Genomic DNA, 18746 nt, shown 5'->3' with positions numbered 1-18746 from the left:
AATAAAAATAAAAAGCGAGAATGTATTTGTTTCTTTTCCTCCACCAGCACCAAATCCAGGAGCCCATCCACATTACAGATTTGCACGCCTTCATAGCAGAGTGCACAGACGCGCCGGGCTCTGGGAAGTACAGGGGGCTGGAGGGCTCACCTTGCTCCTTCTTCTGCTGCTGTGACAGGTGGGACATCCATGTTTTACTAACTAGTTGGGTTGGAAGTAGCGGCATGCAGGGCCAGATTCAGCCCTCTCCACAACATTAGTTTTGGCTTTCCAAATGGTTCCAGTTGAATTATTAGTAGGGCAGTTTATCGCGTTAATTAGATTAATTAATTACACAGCAAATTATCGCGTTATGAAAATTAACAAAAATGTTATAAAAAAAATATATATATAAATTCTTTTTTTTTATCTCATTCATTCCATAAGAATATAGAATAAACATTTACAGATATTTTTTTTTAATGGTCCATTTGCATGTTCTTGGTATCTGATTCTAGGGACATCTATAGATCTCAGGGAATGTATTCCCAGTGTCCGAAATACTGTGTCTGTTACTAGGCTTGAGTAAATTGTAATGAACCAAATGAGAATATTAATTCAATTACATTTTTTTTATAAAAATTGCTTTGACTGAATAACACCATGCTAAAATGTACCTCTAAGCAAATGAATAAAGGGATGATTAAACAGAAGGTTTTGTAGATACAGTACTGAATTCTGCCATCCGGACACATGCAATCTGAAATATGATTATAGAATATAGAATATCAGGGCTCGCCACCAACGCAGGAGATGCTGGGTTCGAGCCCAGCTCTCGGCGTTGCTACCAGCTTGGCTGGTCGTTCATACTAATACAATTGGCAGTATTAGGGGGTGGGAAGCTGGTGGGTGGGGATCGGACGTTGTGGACAGCGACTCCTACAGGTTGGTTGGTGTGCGCCTGCGCAGTAGAATCAGGAAGCGACGGGGGCGGCGTGCCCTCCAAACGCAGACCCCCGCCGCTGAGAGATCGCGCTGTGCAGGTGAAAAGATGCGACGGCTGCCTCCTCGAGTACCGGAGGGGACACGTGATGCAAGGCTTCGTCCACATTGCAGCCGGCTTGTGGGAGGCATGGCCAACAAACGTTCGAGACAGGGGAGGGTAGAATTGGACAATACGAAATTGGGAACGGAGAAAAAATTGAAAATGGGGAGAAAAAGTAGATAAAAAAAATTATATAGAATATCAAGCCTATAAATTGCCTTATTATTATGGCCAAGTCGCACATCTATGGATCGGGTCAAATCTCCCCTTTCCAATGGCAGAGTTCAATCTGGATTTAGTATCACCAGGCGTGATTCACAAACCGTGAATGAAATCTACTGTTGTACACTTTCTTTTTTTTGTATCCACTTTTTCTCCCATTTTCAATTTTTCTCCCATCCCAATTTCGTATCATCCAATTCACACTCCCCTGTCTCGAACGCTGTTTCTTGCCTCCCACAAGCCGGCTGCAATGTGGACTAAGTCATACATAGCACGAGTCCCCTCCGATACTCGAGGTAACAGCAGTCGCATCTTTTCACCTGTGCGGCGCGATCTTTCAGCGTCAGGGGTCTGCGCTTTGGAGGGGCGCCACCCCCATCGCTTCCTGATTCTACTGCGCAGGCGCACCAACCGACCTGTAGGAGTCGCTGTCCACAACGCCCGATCCCCACCCATCAGTTTCCCACCCCCTAATACTGCCAATGTGTATTAGTACGGACGACCAGCTAAACTGAAAGCAATGTGGAGCGCTGGGCTCGGAACAGGCGAACCCAGCGTCTCCAGTATTCGTGGTGAGCGCCTTGCCGACTGCACCACGTAGCCGCCCTTGTACACTTTTTTATAATGTAAATTTCTCCACCATTTTTCATCAGATTCACAGAAAGGTAGAGAAACGAACTGCGTTCTGTTTTATGGCAATAACGTTCAGGTTTGTGGGAGATAATCCAGAAAAATAAGAGAAATAAAAAAGGCAATCCAGAAGTCAGATGATTGACTGACAAGATCGTAGTAAAAAAATTGTTATGCGATTAAAATGCGATTCATTCGATTAATTAATTAGATAAAAAAATATTATCACCTGACGGCACTAATTATTAGATATTCTATTTGGTATTTCGATGCAATATTTTACTAGAGAAGGGATTTATTTTTACTAACTTGACTCACAAGGTGAACAAACACACTACCATTAGACCTAAGACACTGTTATTTACTTGTTTGCATTTTGTAAATGATTAATTGTATCATCAGAGTTTGGGCACGTCTGTTTTGTGGTCAGTAGAGTGTTAACCCTTTCACTACCACACTACCTGTTATGACCCTGGCTCTAAGGGAAGCAACATAAAGGGACACAGACAACAAAGGTCAAGTGTAAACCAAAAATGATATATTTATTACTACAACTATTACAAACAAAGGGTCAATTGTGGTGGAAGGGGAAGACACTGCTGCCACGTGTCTTCTAGCAGAAAAGAGAGACTGTGTGGGGCGGGGGAGGGCCTTTTAAGACCTGGCAGGCAGCTTCTCAATTAGCAGCAATCGGCTGCTACACAGGACATACAATTAACAAAAGCATGGTACATAACACTACCACACTACGTAAGGGATAATGTATAGCTAAGAGGTCATTGTCGCAAAATAATTGACAGACACAGAGTTTAAAATACCGAGCCGCCTCGGCGAGGTGTTTTTAAACGTCAGTGAAGGTCAATTATTTTGCGACAATGATCGAGTATAGCTATACATTATCCCGCTTATTACATGGCTAACTTACTAACAATATACCTAATTCATTTTACATCGACTCGCAACACTGGTTCTGGCTCCGCTCGTTGCTCCGCCCTGTCATCGCTGGCAGCTTCCCCGGCAGCCGGCAGTGTCTGATTGCACTGATGTCAGTGGGCTTGATTGCGAACAGCTGCGCACAGCGGCCATTATTGTTCCACAGCGGTCATTATTGTCTGATAACGGACCTCTGATGCGCGCTATTGACCAATCACAAGCAAGCATTTCGGTGAATGTGAAAACGCCATGTAATAATGAAGGTTAACCATCTGTAGTGGTAGTGAAAGGTTAACCGTCTGTAGTGTGGTAGTGAAAGGTTAACCGTCTGTAGTGTGGTTGTGAAAGGGTTAACCCTTTGTCGCAGGGCAGTGAAAAGGTTAACCTTATGTATTGTTGCCGTGAAAGGGTTAACCCTTTGGTAATGTGGTAGTGAAATGGGTTAAAGGCTGTAGACAGAAAGTAGATGTGCCACAGAAAGCCCTGAGGAATACACATTCTTTGAAGTAAAAGATACATGTAACAGGAAATGTAGAGGCTATGCTGAGTCACTGCGCGGGTTTCAACCTGGAAGCGGAGCAGAGTTCAACGGCACAGAGGCACCCAGCACTGAGATGTTTAGTGCCTCTGTTCACGTGGCTCTCGGGAAAAGCTCTGACTTGCCAGATTTTCTCCGGCTGACCTGCTAGCGTTTACGTGCCAAAGTCACTGACCTACTACTATAGGGATCATCCCTATGTTCCCCGGGTCCTATGTTCCCCGGGTCCTATGTTCCCTGATTGATTGATTAATTGATTGAAAATTGTATACATTTTTATTATTTTATTAATTATTAATGTCCGCCTTGTTTTGAACTGGTTAAGCTTAGGCCCTCTTTCGAAGTTGGTTAAGGTTAGAGTTTGGAATCAGGGCTGGTGGTCTAAAATTTTCAATCAATCAATCAATCAATCAATCGGGGAACATAGGACCCGGGGAACATAGACATGCTCCCCTACTATATAGGTCAAGGTCAGGAACACGTTTATCAGTAATAAAGTAAATAATTAAAAATACAACAGAGTAAATTTACTACTGCAGTCTGTCATGTGACGTGTTTCGGCCCACTTTTGGTTTTGCTTGTGGCTGGAGCCAGGGCTGGACTGGGACCAAAAATCGGCCCTGGCATTTTTGGCCCAGACCAGCCCACCATAATCGGTCGGACACCACCCACCAGTACACCATCCTTGCGGTCCCCTTAAATATGTGTACCTACTGTACTATTCCCCCAAACCACTACAATGCTGGGTAGTAAGTGCCATGGACTAGTACCAGTGCAAGTGGACCAGTGTACTCACTCGCTCTTGGCTGAATCTTGTTTTGGGTGATGTAAAAACACCTGCATCATAGCAGGCTCAGGATGGGCAAAGTAATCTATAGCCTGTTCATCCCTCTCTCCTCCACAACCTGGCTTGACTAGACATAAGAGAGAGAGAGAGAGAGAGAGAGAGAGAGAGAGAGAGAGATGATTAAAATTAACTGGTAGATTCAGGTCCAGAATGGTTGGAATTCCCTGACAAAGATGTGCAAAAAGCTGTACAATTTAAACAATACCATACTGGTAATGAGCAAATAGTTGTTTATTCAATTAATGCATGGAGCTGTTCCATCTTATTTCATTTGATACTAACTACTCAGTTCATACAGATTTCAAGTATTCAAATATCAATGATGAATATTGCATAAGGTGTACACAGTTAATAGATCACCTTTTTGTTTTATATTCATGTTCAGAGAGGAGTAATAGTTAGATCTTTGTATGTAATTTATATGGCAATTAAATCAATGGTGTGCTTGTTTGTTTGGGGAGTTTGACCTACAGTTAATGTGTCTACCACATGAAGGTGCATGATCAATGGACAGGCCAGCACAAAAACTATTTGTGTAGGTGGAGACTAGAGCTACTGTACCACAGATAGTAATAAGTTATAAGAGTAAGTACCGGTAATCCATAGGAGTTACCTTATTACCATACTTGCCTGAAAATAAACGTTTCTGCCGGTTGTGAATGTGTTTTTCCCTGTAGGCTAATACATAAGTAAGCATACATTTGTGCAGTTGAGGGAAAAAAAAAATTTCTCCCATCCCAATTTCGTATCATCCAATTCAACCCTCCCCTGTCACGGACGCTGTTTCTTGCCTCCCACAAGCCAGCTGCAATGTGGACTAAGTCATACATAGCACAAGTCCCCTCCGGTACTTGAGGTAACAGCAGTCGCATCTTTTTCACCTGCGCAGCTCGATCTCTCAGTGGCGAGGAGTAACGCGTGGGAGGCTCACGCTGCCCCCGACACTTCCTGATTCTACTGCGCAGGCGCACCAACCGACCTGTAGGAGACGCTGTCCACAACGCCCGATCCCCACCCATCAGTTTCCCACCCCCTAATACGGCCAATGTGTATTAGTACGGACGACCAGCTAAACTGAAAGCAAATGTGGAGCGCTGGGCTCGAACTGACAAGCCCAGCGTCTCCAGCATTTCGTGGCGAGCGCCTTGCCCACTACGCCACGTAGCAGCCCCTATATGTGCTGTGTTTTTATGTCTTCCATCGAGGACCACCTTGGAAATAAGTGTTTTAATTAAGGATTTTAGGTGATATCCTCAGGAATACAAATTGGTCAAGATAATTAGTTTTTATGATGCGTTTTTAATTTCCAAATACAAATCTAATCGAATCAAAAAAGCAGTTTTTGCAGTTGAGCTACAGGTGTTGTATATTATACAGCCTTTTCGTGCATCTCTATCAAGGGAACTCACAGCAACATGAGCTTAGCCAACGCGATGCTGACAAAATAACGTTATCTAGTTAACTGCATTAGCTACAAACACAATGCCAATAGCTTATGCTGCACTATTTGACATTGACTGACTGAGAGACCACCAGCAGTAGTTGATGGTCTCACTTTATGATAGCGTTATTACGAGTATGTTATCATTCATATTATTATCAACATTAATTGAATTAATCATCATGGCATGGCACACACACTCCTGCTCACTCTGTCCCTTGGCCCTGTCAAGCTCACATGCCTGCTCCACTGCCTGTGTCTGCTTCTCAGCCTGGCAGTGGGCCACCTGAGGCTGTTGCTGCACTACTGTGGATGACAACGTTGAAGCTGCAGAAAACAGTTCTGTTATTTTAGTACATTTGGCAGCATCCGCCTCTAGATTTCATGCAATTTCTCTGTACCCCCCCTACCCCCCATTACGCTTCTTCTGTTTATCAATTTTTTTCCGCTCCGAGTGGCATCTGTTCTTACACGAGAAACAGGTGAGAGAGAAGGGGGGGGCTTAGTAAGAGATGTGATTGGGCCAGCTTAATGGGCCGCTGTTCCAGCCTAGTGGGGGGGGCTTAGTAAGAGATGTGATTGGGCCAGCTTGATGGGCCTCTGTCCCAACCTAGTGGCGGGGGCTTAGTAAGAGATGTGATTGGGCCAGCTTGATGGGCCGCTGTCCCAGCCTAGTGGCGGGGGGGGGGGGGGGGGGGGTGCTTAGTAAGAGATGTGATTGGGCCAGCTTGATGGGCCGCTGTCCCAGCCTAGTGGCGGGGGGGGGGGGGTGCTTAGTAAGAGATGTGATTGGGCCAGCCTAGTGTTTTTTTGTAAATCAAAAACATTTTTTAATCAAATTATAACGGCCCAAAGATGCATCGGTCCACCGGGAAAATGCCCGCTATGCCAGATGGCCAGTCCAGGCCTGGCTGGAGCTAGCCGATGGTGGCTACCAGTCAAAGTGCATGATCTCACACAACTCCACAACTCTGCGTCACCAAGATCTGCTCAGACTTTCCGACATCATATTTATGGATCTCCGGAAACGTCATCCAATATACCCGACACCACAATGATTGCAGCATAAGGGGACTGGACCCCTCGCCCTCCACTCTGTCCCACTGCTATCGTAAGTGGGGCACAGAGGGTGAAGGGTAGGTTGAATAAAGCTTTTCACTGAGTTACTCATAGTTCATTATAAATGTATTGGGACTCACCCGCCTATAATATGTAATGGACACACAACACAGTACACACATCTACCCACCGGTCTCTGGTCTGGTCTAAGTAAGGTGACAGGAGTACATGGAACAATCATTTCGGAGTAGAAGGGTCACCATGCTAAATGATCACAGTGATAGTAAAGGGTTAACCTTCTGTAGTGTGGTAGTGAAAGGGTTAAAGCCATTTATTGACTTAGTTTGCTTTGTTACCCGTCTTGTTTGCGCTGTGTCACTTTGATAGAGGCAGAAATTAGTAGTGGCTGTTTGGCTGGCTCAGTGGACTAAGCTGCGCTACTATTGCACTCTGTGTTGTGCGTTCAAATACGGCTCCCAATCCGACTCCCAGTCTAGTCTTCATGTAATGACACAGAAATGACCAATGACAATAAAAGAGCAGGTAGACTTTCCTCAAAAATACTTTGGATGAGAAAATTGTTTGGATTAAAAAGGGAAGAGAAAAAAAAATCTTGAATAAAATGTATATTCTATAACATGATTTGCAGGCCTATCCTAAGACCCATAGTATGTTAAGAGCATGCTAAGTGTTTCACTCTACAGGCAGAGCAAATCTCAGAGTGGAGATGTCTTGAAAAGGAAAGCTGTTATTATGGTGGCAACGCCAGCCAGCTGGTTACACACATAACGTAATGTTTACATATTTGAGTGAATCTCGAGTCTGTGTAGCTTAACAGAACGACAGGGAAGATTAACGACAGACATTGGCAGCAAAGGGTAAAGGTCAAAAAGAGGTTAATCATTTAAGCAAGCTTGGATAGCTATTTACAAGCACTTGGAAGTGTTCTGAAGCAAACCATGTCAGAGAAGGTAAGGGATAATAATATGAATTTATATTTTCGTATAAGGATACACTGATATGGTTTTTTGATGACGATATAGTTTTCCCTACCTACAGTGTTGCTTGAAAGTATGTGAATTAGGGATGTCCCGATCCGATCACGTGATCGGGATCGGGGCCGATCACGTGATTTTCCGAAGATCGGGATCGACAAAAAAAATTAAAATAAAAAAATCTGCCTTTTTTTTTCTTTTCTTTTTATTAAACAAACATGACCATGTTCACGTCTTAAACTCATACTGAGGCCTTAGTTTTGGTTTTAAATTGCATATCATCATTCATTTATTTATTGTCACACAGAGCAGAAGAATTGTGCCAAAACAAACCAATAGTATCCAGCTGCAGAACGGCAGACCAGCCGTCTTATTCAAGATCAGACCCAAATAATTTTTTTTTCTTTTTTTTTTTATCCCAATTTTTTCACATTACATTCACCCTGAATGTTGACGTTATCCAGGTGAAAAGTTAACTTCATAAATCATTTGATGTATAATTAAATCAAAGGAAATGCGTTTGGGTCTGAAAGTGTGGCTGGTCTGCCGTTCTGCAGCTGGATACTATTGGTTTGTTTTGGCAAAATTCTTCTGCTCTATGTGACAATAAATAAATTAATGATGATATGCAATTTAAAACCAAAACTAAGGCCTCAGTATGAGTTTAAGACGTGAACATGGTCATGTTTGTTGAATAAAAAATAAAATGATCGGATCGGGAAATATCGGTATCGGTAGATACTCAAAATCACATGATCGGGATCGGATCGGGAGCAAAAAAACGTGATCGGGACATCCCTAATGTGAATGGAATAGTCCGTTTTTCAAATATTTTACACATTAACCTGTTAAGCCCTAGCCATATTTTCAGAAAATTCGTCTAAAAGTACATACCCAAGTAAATGGATATAACAAGGGCCATTTGCATGTTCTTGGTATATAGGGACATCTATGGACCTCAGGGAATGTATTCCCAGTGTAGGGGTGTAACGGTACACAGAAGCCACGGTTTGGTACGTACCTCGGTATTGCGGTCACTGTTCGGTACGAGTTCGGTACAACAGAAAAGATATTTTTATAATTTATGATAATTATGATAATTATTATTATTAAATAGAATAATTCTCTATAGGCTTGCCGTGGTAGTCAGTGATACTGGTGGCATTCTGTGTTCAGGCATCCACTGAGAAAATTAATTGCCTACTGCCCCTTTAACAACTTATCCTTGTTAAGTTTCAGTTTCACTTGTAGAGAGGATTTAACTTCACGAGACTGAATACTAGAGAACAGATGACATGTTACAACAATGGCAGAGGATTATTTGGATTTAAACACAGTAGCAGTTCAACTGGAGAGGAGCTCAGATGATCAGTCCGGAAAGTATGTTTTTTTTTTTTTTTTTTTTTTCTTTTTTTTGAGAGAGTCCGGCGGGGGAGAATGTTGGTGTGTGTTGGCGACGCGCGTGTGTGTGTCTTTCCATTGGTTTCATTTGGTTAACAGTATTGGGCAAACAAGAAAACGAAAAAACTAAAATTGTAATGACCCTGCAGCTGTTCCAATGTAAATGTGCCTTCCTCCGTGCACTTTCGCCCGCTCTGAAGTCGGACTCGGTGTGCCCGGCCACGCACGCTGTTCTCGCACGGAACCCGCGAGTGCCTGCATGCACGACTGGTGTGTTTGCGCTGTGAGGTGTATTCTTCGTATAGCTGCACCTGCACGTACCGCACAGTGACAGCCGTACCGTAAATTTGCGGGACGAATACACGTACTGTTACACCCCACTCCAGTGTCAGAAATATTCTGTCTGTTACTATGCTTGAGTAAATCGTAATGAACCAAAGGAGAATATAAATTATTATTATTAGTTTTGCCTCTGGTCCTGGTGACCTTGCCATTACGAGGAAATCTGTGAATTCTATGTTTTTACTTTAAAATTCTACAGAGGAATGACAGGTCATGTGCTCCATGACAGGTCATGTGCTCACGTGCAGAAATATATAATAGTGGTTAAATGAGAAGACATCTAGCATTATGTATGGTCTGAGATGACACTGGGACCTTTGGGACACCTACTGTAGAAGTTGTAGTGAGTTCTTCATGCAAGGAATCTCTAAAATGTCAGTGAATTGAGGGAGTTAAATTGTGAAAACTAACCAAAATCCATCAAAGCACATGCAAGAGACTAGTATTCACCTCTGGGAAAGGTTTAGTTGAAGCCATAGGTGCCAGCAGCTGCTGGATCCCAAGGGTTCACATACTTATGCATTGCACGCAAGAATATTTCATGTTTAACACTTTGATCGCCAGGGTTAAATTCATAATTTACCATCCCTCGCCAGCCCTATTTAACATGGAGAAGTTCCCCTTCTTTGCAGGGCTATAACTTTTTAAATTGTATTGCTAAATTGACATTACTATGGCCCATTCAACGTCCTATATCTATTGTTCAGGATGTAGCAACATTATACTTTTTCATTCACATATTCATACTAAAATACGGTCTAAAGTATAAGTATGTTTTTATCGTTTTCTGCAGCTTTCTCCAGAACTTGATTTATAGCCCCAAATGCATTATATTGATGATGAAATACAGTTTGATAGGAATCTGTGCGAGATAAAACATTTCAACTGGACGTGCTTCTAGGAGTTACTAAGTATGATCTGATGTTGACCGGATGGGCGGGGGGTCGTTTATAATTCCGTGGCCAACGTTATATCATTCATCTAGTGTGGGTGATATGATCATCAGAGCAGTTTATATCGAACACGTTAAAAAATAACGCTGGATCTTACCGTATCTTCCTCGCGCCGTTGGACGATGAGCGTGGAACTGAAATATTCCTATTATGGGATGCAGAAATATCCGATCCATTTCCAGGTTGTATAATAGTATATACGTCCAAATCATGTTGTTTATCGAGTTATTTGCAACTGATCGACGTGCAGTGTAACGATAGCGAGTGCCCGGACGAAATATGGGTGAGCGACACCACTTCATCCGCATCACTTCCTGTTTGGGCGATCCGCCGATCGCCCACCAGATGGCGCTCTTGAACCGTTGGAGAGTTGAGAGGGGCTCAACAGTACATATCATGTCTCCGGGGGAGAAATATGATTTCGATCACAGATTTTTGAAATATTGATATCAAAGACGCTGCCCAGCGTCTTCGGCAGAATAAGCATGGCGGGGAAAGACGCTGCCCAGCATCTTCGGCGATTAAAGTGTTAATCATTGTATTTAGTAAATAATCCAAATATTAAAACTATTTGTGTTTTCCTTCAATCATGACATGCGTTAATCAGAAATTGTATCTTAGTTGAAGATATAATAGATTTAATGTGTGAAATATTTGAAAAACATACTTTCGAGCAACACTGTATATTGGCCAACAGTAACACTGATGCCGATACCATTATTTGAGATGTGCCCATCCTCGGATAATGAAGTGGTATCAAGAAGAAACTCTTTATTTGCCAAGTACATATATCAGGTCGCACAAGGTCTTTGAAGTGCTTAAAGTGCTTTATTCTTTACCAAAGAAAGTCGAGGCCTGGAATTCCTTGAAAACAGCCAAGTTTTTAACAAGGTGCTTAAAAAGTCCTTGATATTCAAATCAACCAGTTTTGTTCATCCATGATAGAATAGTTCTGAATCAAGAAATATAATTTTTTAATCTAAAGTGTAACTAATTGTCGGAAATTGGTTTTAACTGCTTGAGTGCCAAAAACTACTTAAGTCGTTTCTGGGTAGTTTTTCCTTTTTTTCGATATTTTTATTTATTATCCACCAGGGAGCCTGTTGTTACCATATAGGGAATGAGTCTGAGGTCCCCAAGGTGCAATACCGGTCTCATCCCGCTAGACGGCGGTATCGAGCACCCTTTGTAACCTTGTATCCTGGGCTGTGGGACGGCCAAATGTCTCGGGTTTAATTTTTCCTTCTCGGGCGAGGCGAACGGTTCTCTCGGTTCCATTGAAGCGCGTCAAATGTGCCCGATCCATATGTTGTGGTGGATTATGCCGTGGGCCAAATGGACATTGGATGTACCAGATGGCGATCAAACAATTGGAATATTATTTTTGGAATACTCCCGATCACAGGTAAGAACGATCTGACGTACATTTTTGCTTGATCCTGCAATGCTTGATCAGGCTGATAACCGTTTTTAGTGTTCAATACGAATGCCGTTACTGACAATCAAATAATCAGAAACGACCCCCCCCCCCCCCCCCTTTCATGCATTCATGATGGAACATTATACCTATGATATAGATTTGATTTCGGGATAATAGCGTATATACAGGCAAGAAATGGCAACGTCTATAGTGGAATTGACGTGTAGGGCTATAACTCAGCATTTCATGAATTACCCTAGACCGCTCTAAAACCCATACTTATATTCACCACGGTATAACACGGAAACGTATGGATGGAAAATGTATTATTTTTCACATATTGAACGATAGATAGGTGATGTTAAACGGGCCATAGTATTGTATCCATAGCTATAATATAGAATATAGTTATAGTTCTACAAACAAGGTGACTGATCCCTATCTATCTAGCGGTGGCGTCGCTACAGACTGCTGCGTCTAATGACCGACGCTGAAAGTGTTAAGCCATACATATTGGATCAGATTTTTTTTAAATAAAATAAAACATTTTAAGTTAATTGTATCCTTTTAAATGCCCTTTTAAAATGAAAAATAGTGCTTGGTAAAGTACTTGGAAAGTCCTTGAATTTGATTGAATTCGATACATTGAACTGTACCAGGAATGTATCCTCTCCATTATGTAACCCCTCCTAACTATTAGGGGCCGTGTGCAGCGACGGGAACCAACCCCAGTTCAGCTGCCGGTAATGGCAGGAGGTGCCTAGCATGGATGTCTGTTTTTTATGGTGCGGGAGGAAACCCACGTGATTGTGGGGAGAACATGAAAACTCCACACAGAAAAAGGCCTCCCTGTCGGGATTGTGGAACCCAGGACTTTGCTGTGAATGTGCCATATCACGAGTGTCGGGGTGGGTTGGGAGGGAAATAAAGTCAAAAATTTAAAAATGTATTGCAACACTGCTTGTGGGAAATAAAGTCAAATTAAAAGAGAAATGAACTGAAATCTATTTGTCAATGTTATTCTTTTGTTCACTTGGCACTTGAATTGGGCAAAACTCCAACTGTGTGTTAAGGTCACAAAAATTGCAATTCTCCAAATCAGCCAAGTATCGGCTGTGAAAATAGAATTGGACCAATACCAGTTGTCTGTCGATACATTGGTGCATTACTATATTTATAACAATTTATATTACATGTGTCCTCCATCGATGAGAAATTTCACATGTAAGTTGGTTCTCACAGAATGGGCAACTTTGCTTCTGAATATGAAGACTGGTAATGTTAATTAAAATGTTAATCATTGGAAAATGCATCATAAACCCTCTCTGCTTATTGCCCACAGAACGACGACATATGAGGATGTCCTCCTGGTGAACTGAAGTTGACCTCCATAGCACTCCCTCCTGGCCACGGCGGTCGCACTGCACACTCCAGACTGTGTTTACTTCTTATCGAATCTGGGTCAAACGTCCCGAACACATACTTTTTAATGAGGAACGTCTGGGGTAAAAACTCAGGATAATCTGGGTTGATTTGGACCAGTACTCCCAACAAATTAATGACGGACCAGACAAAGGAAGGGTAACAGTGGAGCCATTTGATTGTCTGTTTTGATTGGGCCCTTAGTTTAGAAGAACTTTTGAAGGAACTGAGGAGTGCTGAACTAGACTGATTGGATCATTACTCTGTGCGGTCATGGACAATTTTGCACAGATCTTGTGCAGATCCCTTTAGTCAATCCATATTGACTATATAGTGGTATAAACAGGGTTTCTCAAACTGGGCCTGGGTACTTACAGCAGTCCCAGGAATGTTGCTGTACTATCCATAGACATATTTGCTGGATAAATGGCCTTGTTTTCTACTCTTGCTATCAATGTAAACATAGTACTATTGTTAATATAAGTAGTCGCTGAAAGTGGCAATGTTGGCTACTTGCCAGTTTCACGAGACAAAAAGACGATCGTTTTCCGTTCTCCTCTGCCAGACCAAAATGTTTGAGAGACGCTGGTACTGAATGCAGTATTTCCTCTTCAATGATTGTGGTGCTCAACCACCACAAGTCACTTTATCAAGATGCTACATAAGATAAGATAAGATATTCCTTTATTGATCCCCTTGGGGAAATTCGGGCGTCATGGGGGAGGGAAGGTACAGGTATGGGCAGGGTAATACTTTGGGATCCCAGCGAACAAAAAGTGCATTACAAATGCAATCTATTATTATTATTTTAGAAGAAATATAGGCAATAAAATCAAATATTAATATAAAAATATGAAGAATAAACAGTGTAAACGGAATATAATGAACACTGAATATAAAAAAAAAAGTGAGGGTCTGTACCCTAACTGGCATGATATACTTAATACATTATAGTCCGTCGAGGTTTTGTTGGTTAAGAGTCAGACACACTTAGTGATCAGACATTCCTAATAGTTCTCGAGTTCTGCAGCTGATTGCCTCACATCAGATACATCGGCACAAGTGCCATAAAGCAATTGCATATAGTGCATATTGTGTTCTTAAGTTAACTGAAGCTAAGAAACTGAAAATGTTTATCATGTTTCAGAAGATGATGCTCATATGATAGTCGAGAGAAATGATATACCTCATATACTAGGCCAGAGACTGCTCTAGTAATGCCTTTCACTAAGCCCACAAATAGCACTTATTTATTCTGTAACTTTTTTTCTATGCTGAACTCTCTGATTAATAAGAAAATGGTTAAATTTGTATCAGAAACGCATCAGAACTGACTTGGCATTAGACAGTTATATTCATATTGAGATGATACAGTTGTTGAATTATTTATTTTCAAGTAGAAAAAGAGTGGCATTGGCCTCCTGGTGTGTCTAGACAGTGGGACTGGTGGAGAAGGGATCACAGTACTGAAAGTGACACAGCTGGGGATTCAAACCAGAGTCTCGTTCTGAGTTTTCTTCCCTATAAATGTTGCCACATGCTCCCGTCTGCACTAGTCCGCACAACTACTGCAGGTATTGTTCTACAATCACAGGATCACCGGAAATATTGCCTTTTGATGTGCTTTTTTTTTTTAACATGGAACAAACCTGTCCTGATGACCTACATGTAACTGTCATAAACGAGGACACGCTTATGTCGGGAACAAAGTCAACAGGATTTTATCCTTTTTTCTTCATTTTATTTGTTATTGGAGATTATTTTATATGTGGTCTCTACTGCACTTGTAGGCAGTACTAATGGGTGTTTTATTGCATCTGCCTGGACTTAAGAAAAAAGACTGAAATTGCCTTCGGTGGAATGAAAGGAATGAGGAAGGATAACGAGAAGGCATCTTAACAAGGACAGGAAAACATCCTGTCTTCCTACGAGCTGATATGTCTGCCATACTGACCCGTTGTGCTTTTTTATACTACCTTTTACCGTTTCTGTCATATTTTTGGTCTTCATAATGATGTCTTTTTTAAACGTTATAATAACCCTAACTGGGTCTCTAGAAGGTTGAACACTGTCTTTTGTTACGTCTTCGTAGCATTGAACGAACAAGATTCATTATGTAAAGGAAGGCTGGGTTGTTCCAGTTTTGGCCCATTCCTATGACCCCCACTGGGCCCAAGAACAAATGAGTCGATGAACTGTAAGGTGAAAGTAGGTCGATCGATATTTCTGTCTTAACCCTTTCACTGCGACAATACAGAATGTTAACCCTTTCACTGTCACACAACAAAGGGTTAACCCTTTCACTACCACACTACAGACAGTTCACTTTGTGCATGCAGGCTTGCGATGCTAGGCCGAAATCACTGGTTGCCATGTGTGGGGATCAAGGGTAAAAGAGAAAGTGAGAGAATTCATGCCCATAACTAAAAGTAGGATGTTTTTCTTTATTTTTTTATTGAAACTTCCACTGTGAGCCTTTGCGTGCTAGATGTAGGCCTACCTTTCATAACGGTCAAAGACATCCATATTTTCAATGTAACGTTAGTTTAGTTGAACATGAGTTGTTTCTCTGTGGTCTCTTGGATGTGGATGTCCAGATAGTGATACCCACTTACAATCCACTAATCATTAGTGCATTTTTTTTTTCTTACCTACAATTGACCTATTTGGATGTGCAGAAACCGAATGGTGCTGATGGTAGAAGAAATGTTACACCCCACCCCCATTTGGGTGCAATTACCTGAACTGGTCAGAAGAGGGAGCATGATACCGTAACCTTCAAATGTTATACACCCAACTTGATAACGTCCTGAACGGAAACTGTAGGAACGGGAGCATTAAAAAGGGTTAGCCTATGGTAGAAAGAAAACGAATTGAATGTGAATCCTAACATTTACATATGAATAAATCTATCTAACCTCTTTCAATAAACTCGCAAGCACAACTGGTATAAATGCCTGTCCTTGATTTAGATTGGAAATGCCTGCTTCTAGAACACACTGATCTCATATCGTGGAAATGTAGCTTCCTAAGCAGCATTTGGCTATTGTAGCACATTGCTACCTTTCTGTCCACGTCTTAGACTAATATCACACATTATGCACCAACCTGGCCACCCCTCAGCTGGAAGGACAACCGGCTTATGCCCATCTTCCTGTGTAGACATCTAATGTTCACTGTTTGCTCAGGCCTCACATGAAAGGTTTTTCATCCATGGTCACAAGAGGAGTCCATATAGCGTAGTAGACTACATATAAGATAAAGATAAGATATTCCTTTATTGATCCCCTTGGGGGAAATTCAGGCAGCATGGGGGAGTGGGAGGGGAGGTATAGGTAGTAAAAACAAGCAGTGTAAACAATATAACTAATCAATAATTAACTAACTGAAGTATACAGTATTCACTAGGGGTGTAACGATTCGACCTCACAATGATTAGATTACGATTCTTCAGGCAACGATTCAATGCATCATGAAATCTCTTCATTTGACCACGATTCGACCATAAATTTTCGATACATTTTCTATCAGTTAATTCCCCAAAAAATGTTGAATATACAAATGTGGCTGGGGGAACTGATTCACTCAGCATGAATGGACTATAGGTCAATAAGAACAATACACACAAAAAAAACATTAAAAAAAAATAGAATTTTAATTTAGATTATAATCGATTCTAACATATTCAAATCGATGCATCGAATCGAACACATTAGAATTGATGCATTTCGATTAATCGATGCATCGTTACACCCATAGTATTCACATAAGGTGCAGTATAAATGAGGTATAGTATTATTGTCCTTTTAGGTTCCTAGTAGTTGTAGTTGGATGTCTCGCAGCAGTCCCTGCCCACTGATGGCCGCTGGTATGAAGGACTGGCCGAGGCGGTTAGTTGAATGTCACCTGTGATGTGAGAATTATGCACACCTACTTCTGCTCCATGATCTGCCTTTTGATTCACCACCAAAGAGCCATCAGTAGTTTCAATGGGCTGATGTCAGGTGTGGTCCTTTGTTAATTTAATTTCGATAACCCCTTTGGGGAACCTTTTGTGCTCCGGGTCGGTCAAAGGTGCTTCAGGGGCTTTGGTCACAAGTAAGCATCTCCAGGCAGAGGTGGTGATCTATGATAGGGGCAAACATCAGTTTCGTTTAACTCGTCTGATGCAAGTATAACTGGTAAGACTGAACATAAATCACTTTATGTTGTGAATATTTGGCTTCATTTATGGAAGATTGTTATGTACAAAAGGTGTGATGTGTATGACCATATAGAGGCCAAGTTTGGATCTACAGAAAATGTGTGGATGCTGTATATCCATAAATGTCCCAATATTATTTGAAATTATTGTTTTTTTGTGATCAAATCTTTTTATTTATTTTCCAGATGTAACAAGACACAACTGGACATCACAGGACAGTAACTTATTACAATAATAAGACAATAATAGAGATGGATACAAAAAACACCAATTTTTCTTTTTTTTTTAAACAAGTAGACATGGGCTCTCGCTCGCCCCCCCCCACCCCAGGACCTTAACATGAGTTACATATACAATATCGTAATCAGTAATCAGCTATATGCGCTCTTTTAGCTTTGCAGCAGCAGCCACCCAGATCGCAATATTGGACTCATTTACCCCTATAACACGTGCCGTGGATATCTCCAAGTAGATCACATCGAGATAAGTAAGAATCCATAACTTCGGGCAGAGTTTGTCTGGGTGTATCCATTGTGAGGCAATACATTTTTTGGCGGCTGTGAGGCCGGCTAGAATCAGTCTTTTCACATGTGTAGAGGTCGGTAATTGAGAAACGTCATTCAGTAGCAATACAGCAGGAGAAACAGGTATGGTCAGAGAGAAAATATCTGAGAGGTAACATTTTCCCAAAAGAGCTCAACAGAAAATGCTAAATGCTACAGTCCCTAATGAAGAGCCACCTGCCATGTGTCATTCTTCAGTGTGCCTGTCTGTGTGTGGGCTAAAATAGTTAGCTTTCTACCATACATGGGCTGTGTGTGCAGCTGTCTCTGCCTCTCTGGTACAAGGTGTGTGAGGCAGATGGGTGAAAACCCGGCACACAAGGGAATGGGAGTCGAAACAATCCCAACAGGTGGATGAAAGACCCATTCTGTTGTCTCAGTCCTGTTGCTAGAGGCTTTGTAATGGAGCCCAATACGGAGCCGCTACCACACCCTGATCATTACGCTGCATTACAGAGCAGTCCAAAATGGGTGGGAAGGATGCGAGGGGTTTTATAGCTTTGGCTGCTAAATGATCTAATGATTAGTGCCTGGTTTGTTAAACTCTGGGCAAGGACCCAAACTGGGTTGTGTGGCCCACGTACCTAGTTCCCAGTCTCCGGGTGAAAAAAGGATGTTTTCCATCAGCCCAGGCCAGGTCCCATGGTGAAATTGTATTTTTTTCGTGATCACATTTTTATTTTTTCATTTTAACATGTAACAAAACGCAACACAAGACATCACAGGACAGTACTTCAACAATAATAATTACA

The 18746-nt window shown here is 41.7% G+C and overlaps 1 protein-coding gene across 2 annotated transcripts in view; it reads left to right on the top strand.

The window, feature by feature from the left end:
* Positions 1-16163, top strand: part of LOC311232650 (mucolipin-1-like) — a 101680-nt gene extending 85517 nt beyond the window's left edge. For both annotated transcript variants that reach the window (XM_084319507.1, XM_084319508.1), the window contains exons 13-14: positions 48-178; positions 13148-16163. In XM_084319507.1, coding sequence (XP_084175633.1) covers positions 48-178; positions 13148-13184 — 168 coding nt within the window. In that variant the 3' untranslated portion in view covers positions 13185-16163. The remainder of the gene's footprint in view (positions 1-47; positions 179-13147) is intronic.
* The last annotated feature ends 2583 nt before the right edge of the window (positions 16164-18746 follow it).

The sequence above is a fragment of the Notolepis coatsorum genome (assembly GCF_963971535.1).
Source record: "Notolepis coatsorum genome assembly, chromosome: 7".
In the NCBI taxonomy this organism is placed as follows: domain Eukaryota; kingdom Metazoa; phylum Chordata; class Actinopteri; order Aulopiformes; family Paralepididae; genus Notolepis; species Notolepis coatsorum.
The sequence above is the reverse complement of the archived record's forward strand: the minus strand, read 5'-3'. Positions and strand labels throughout refer to the sequence as shown.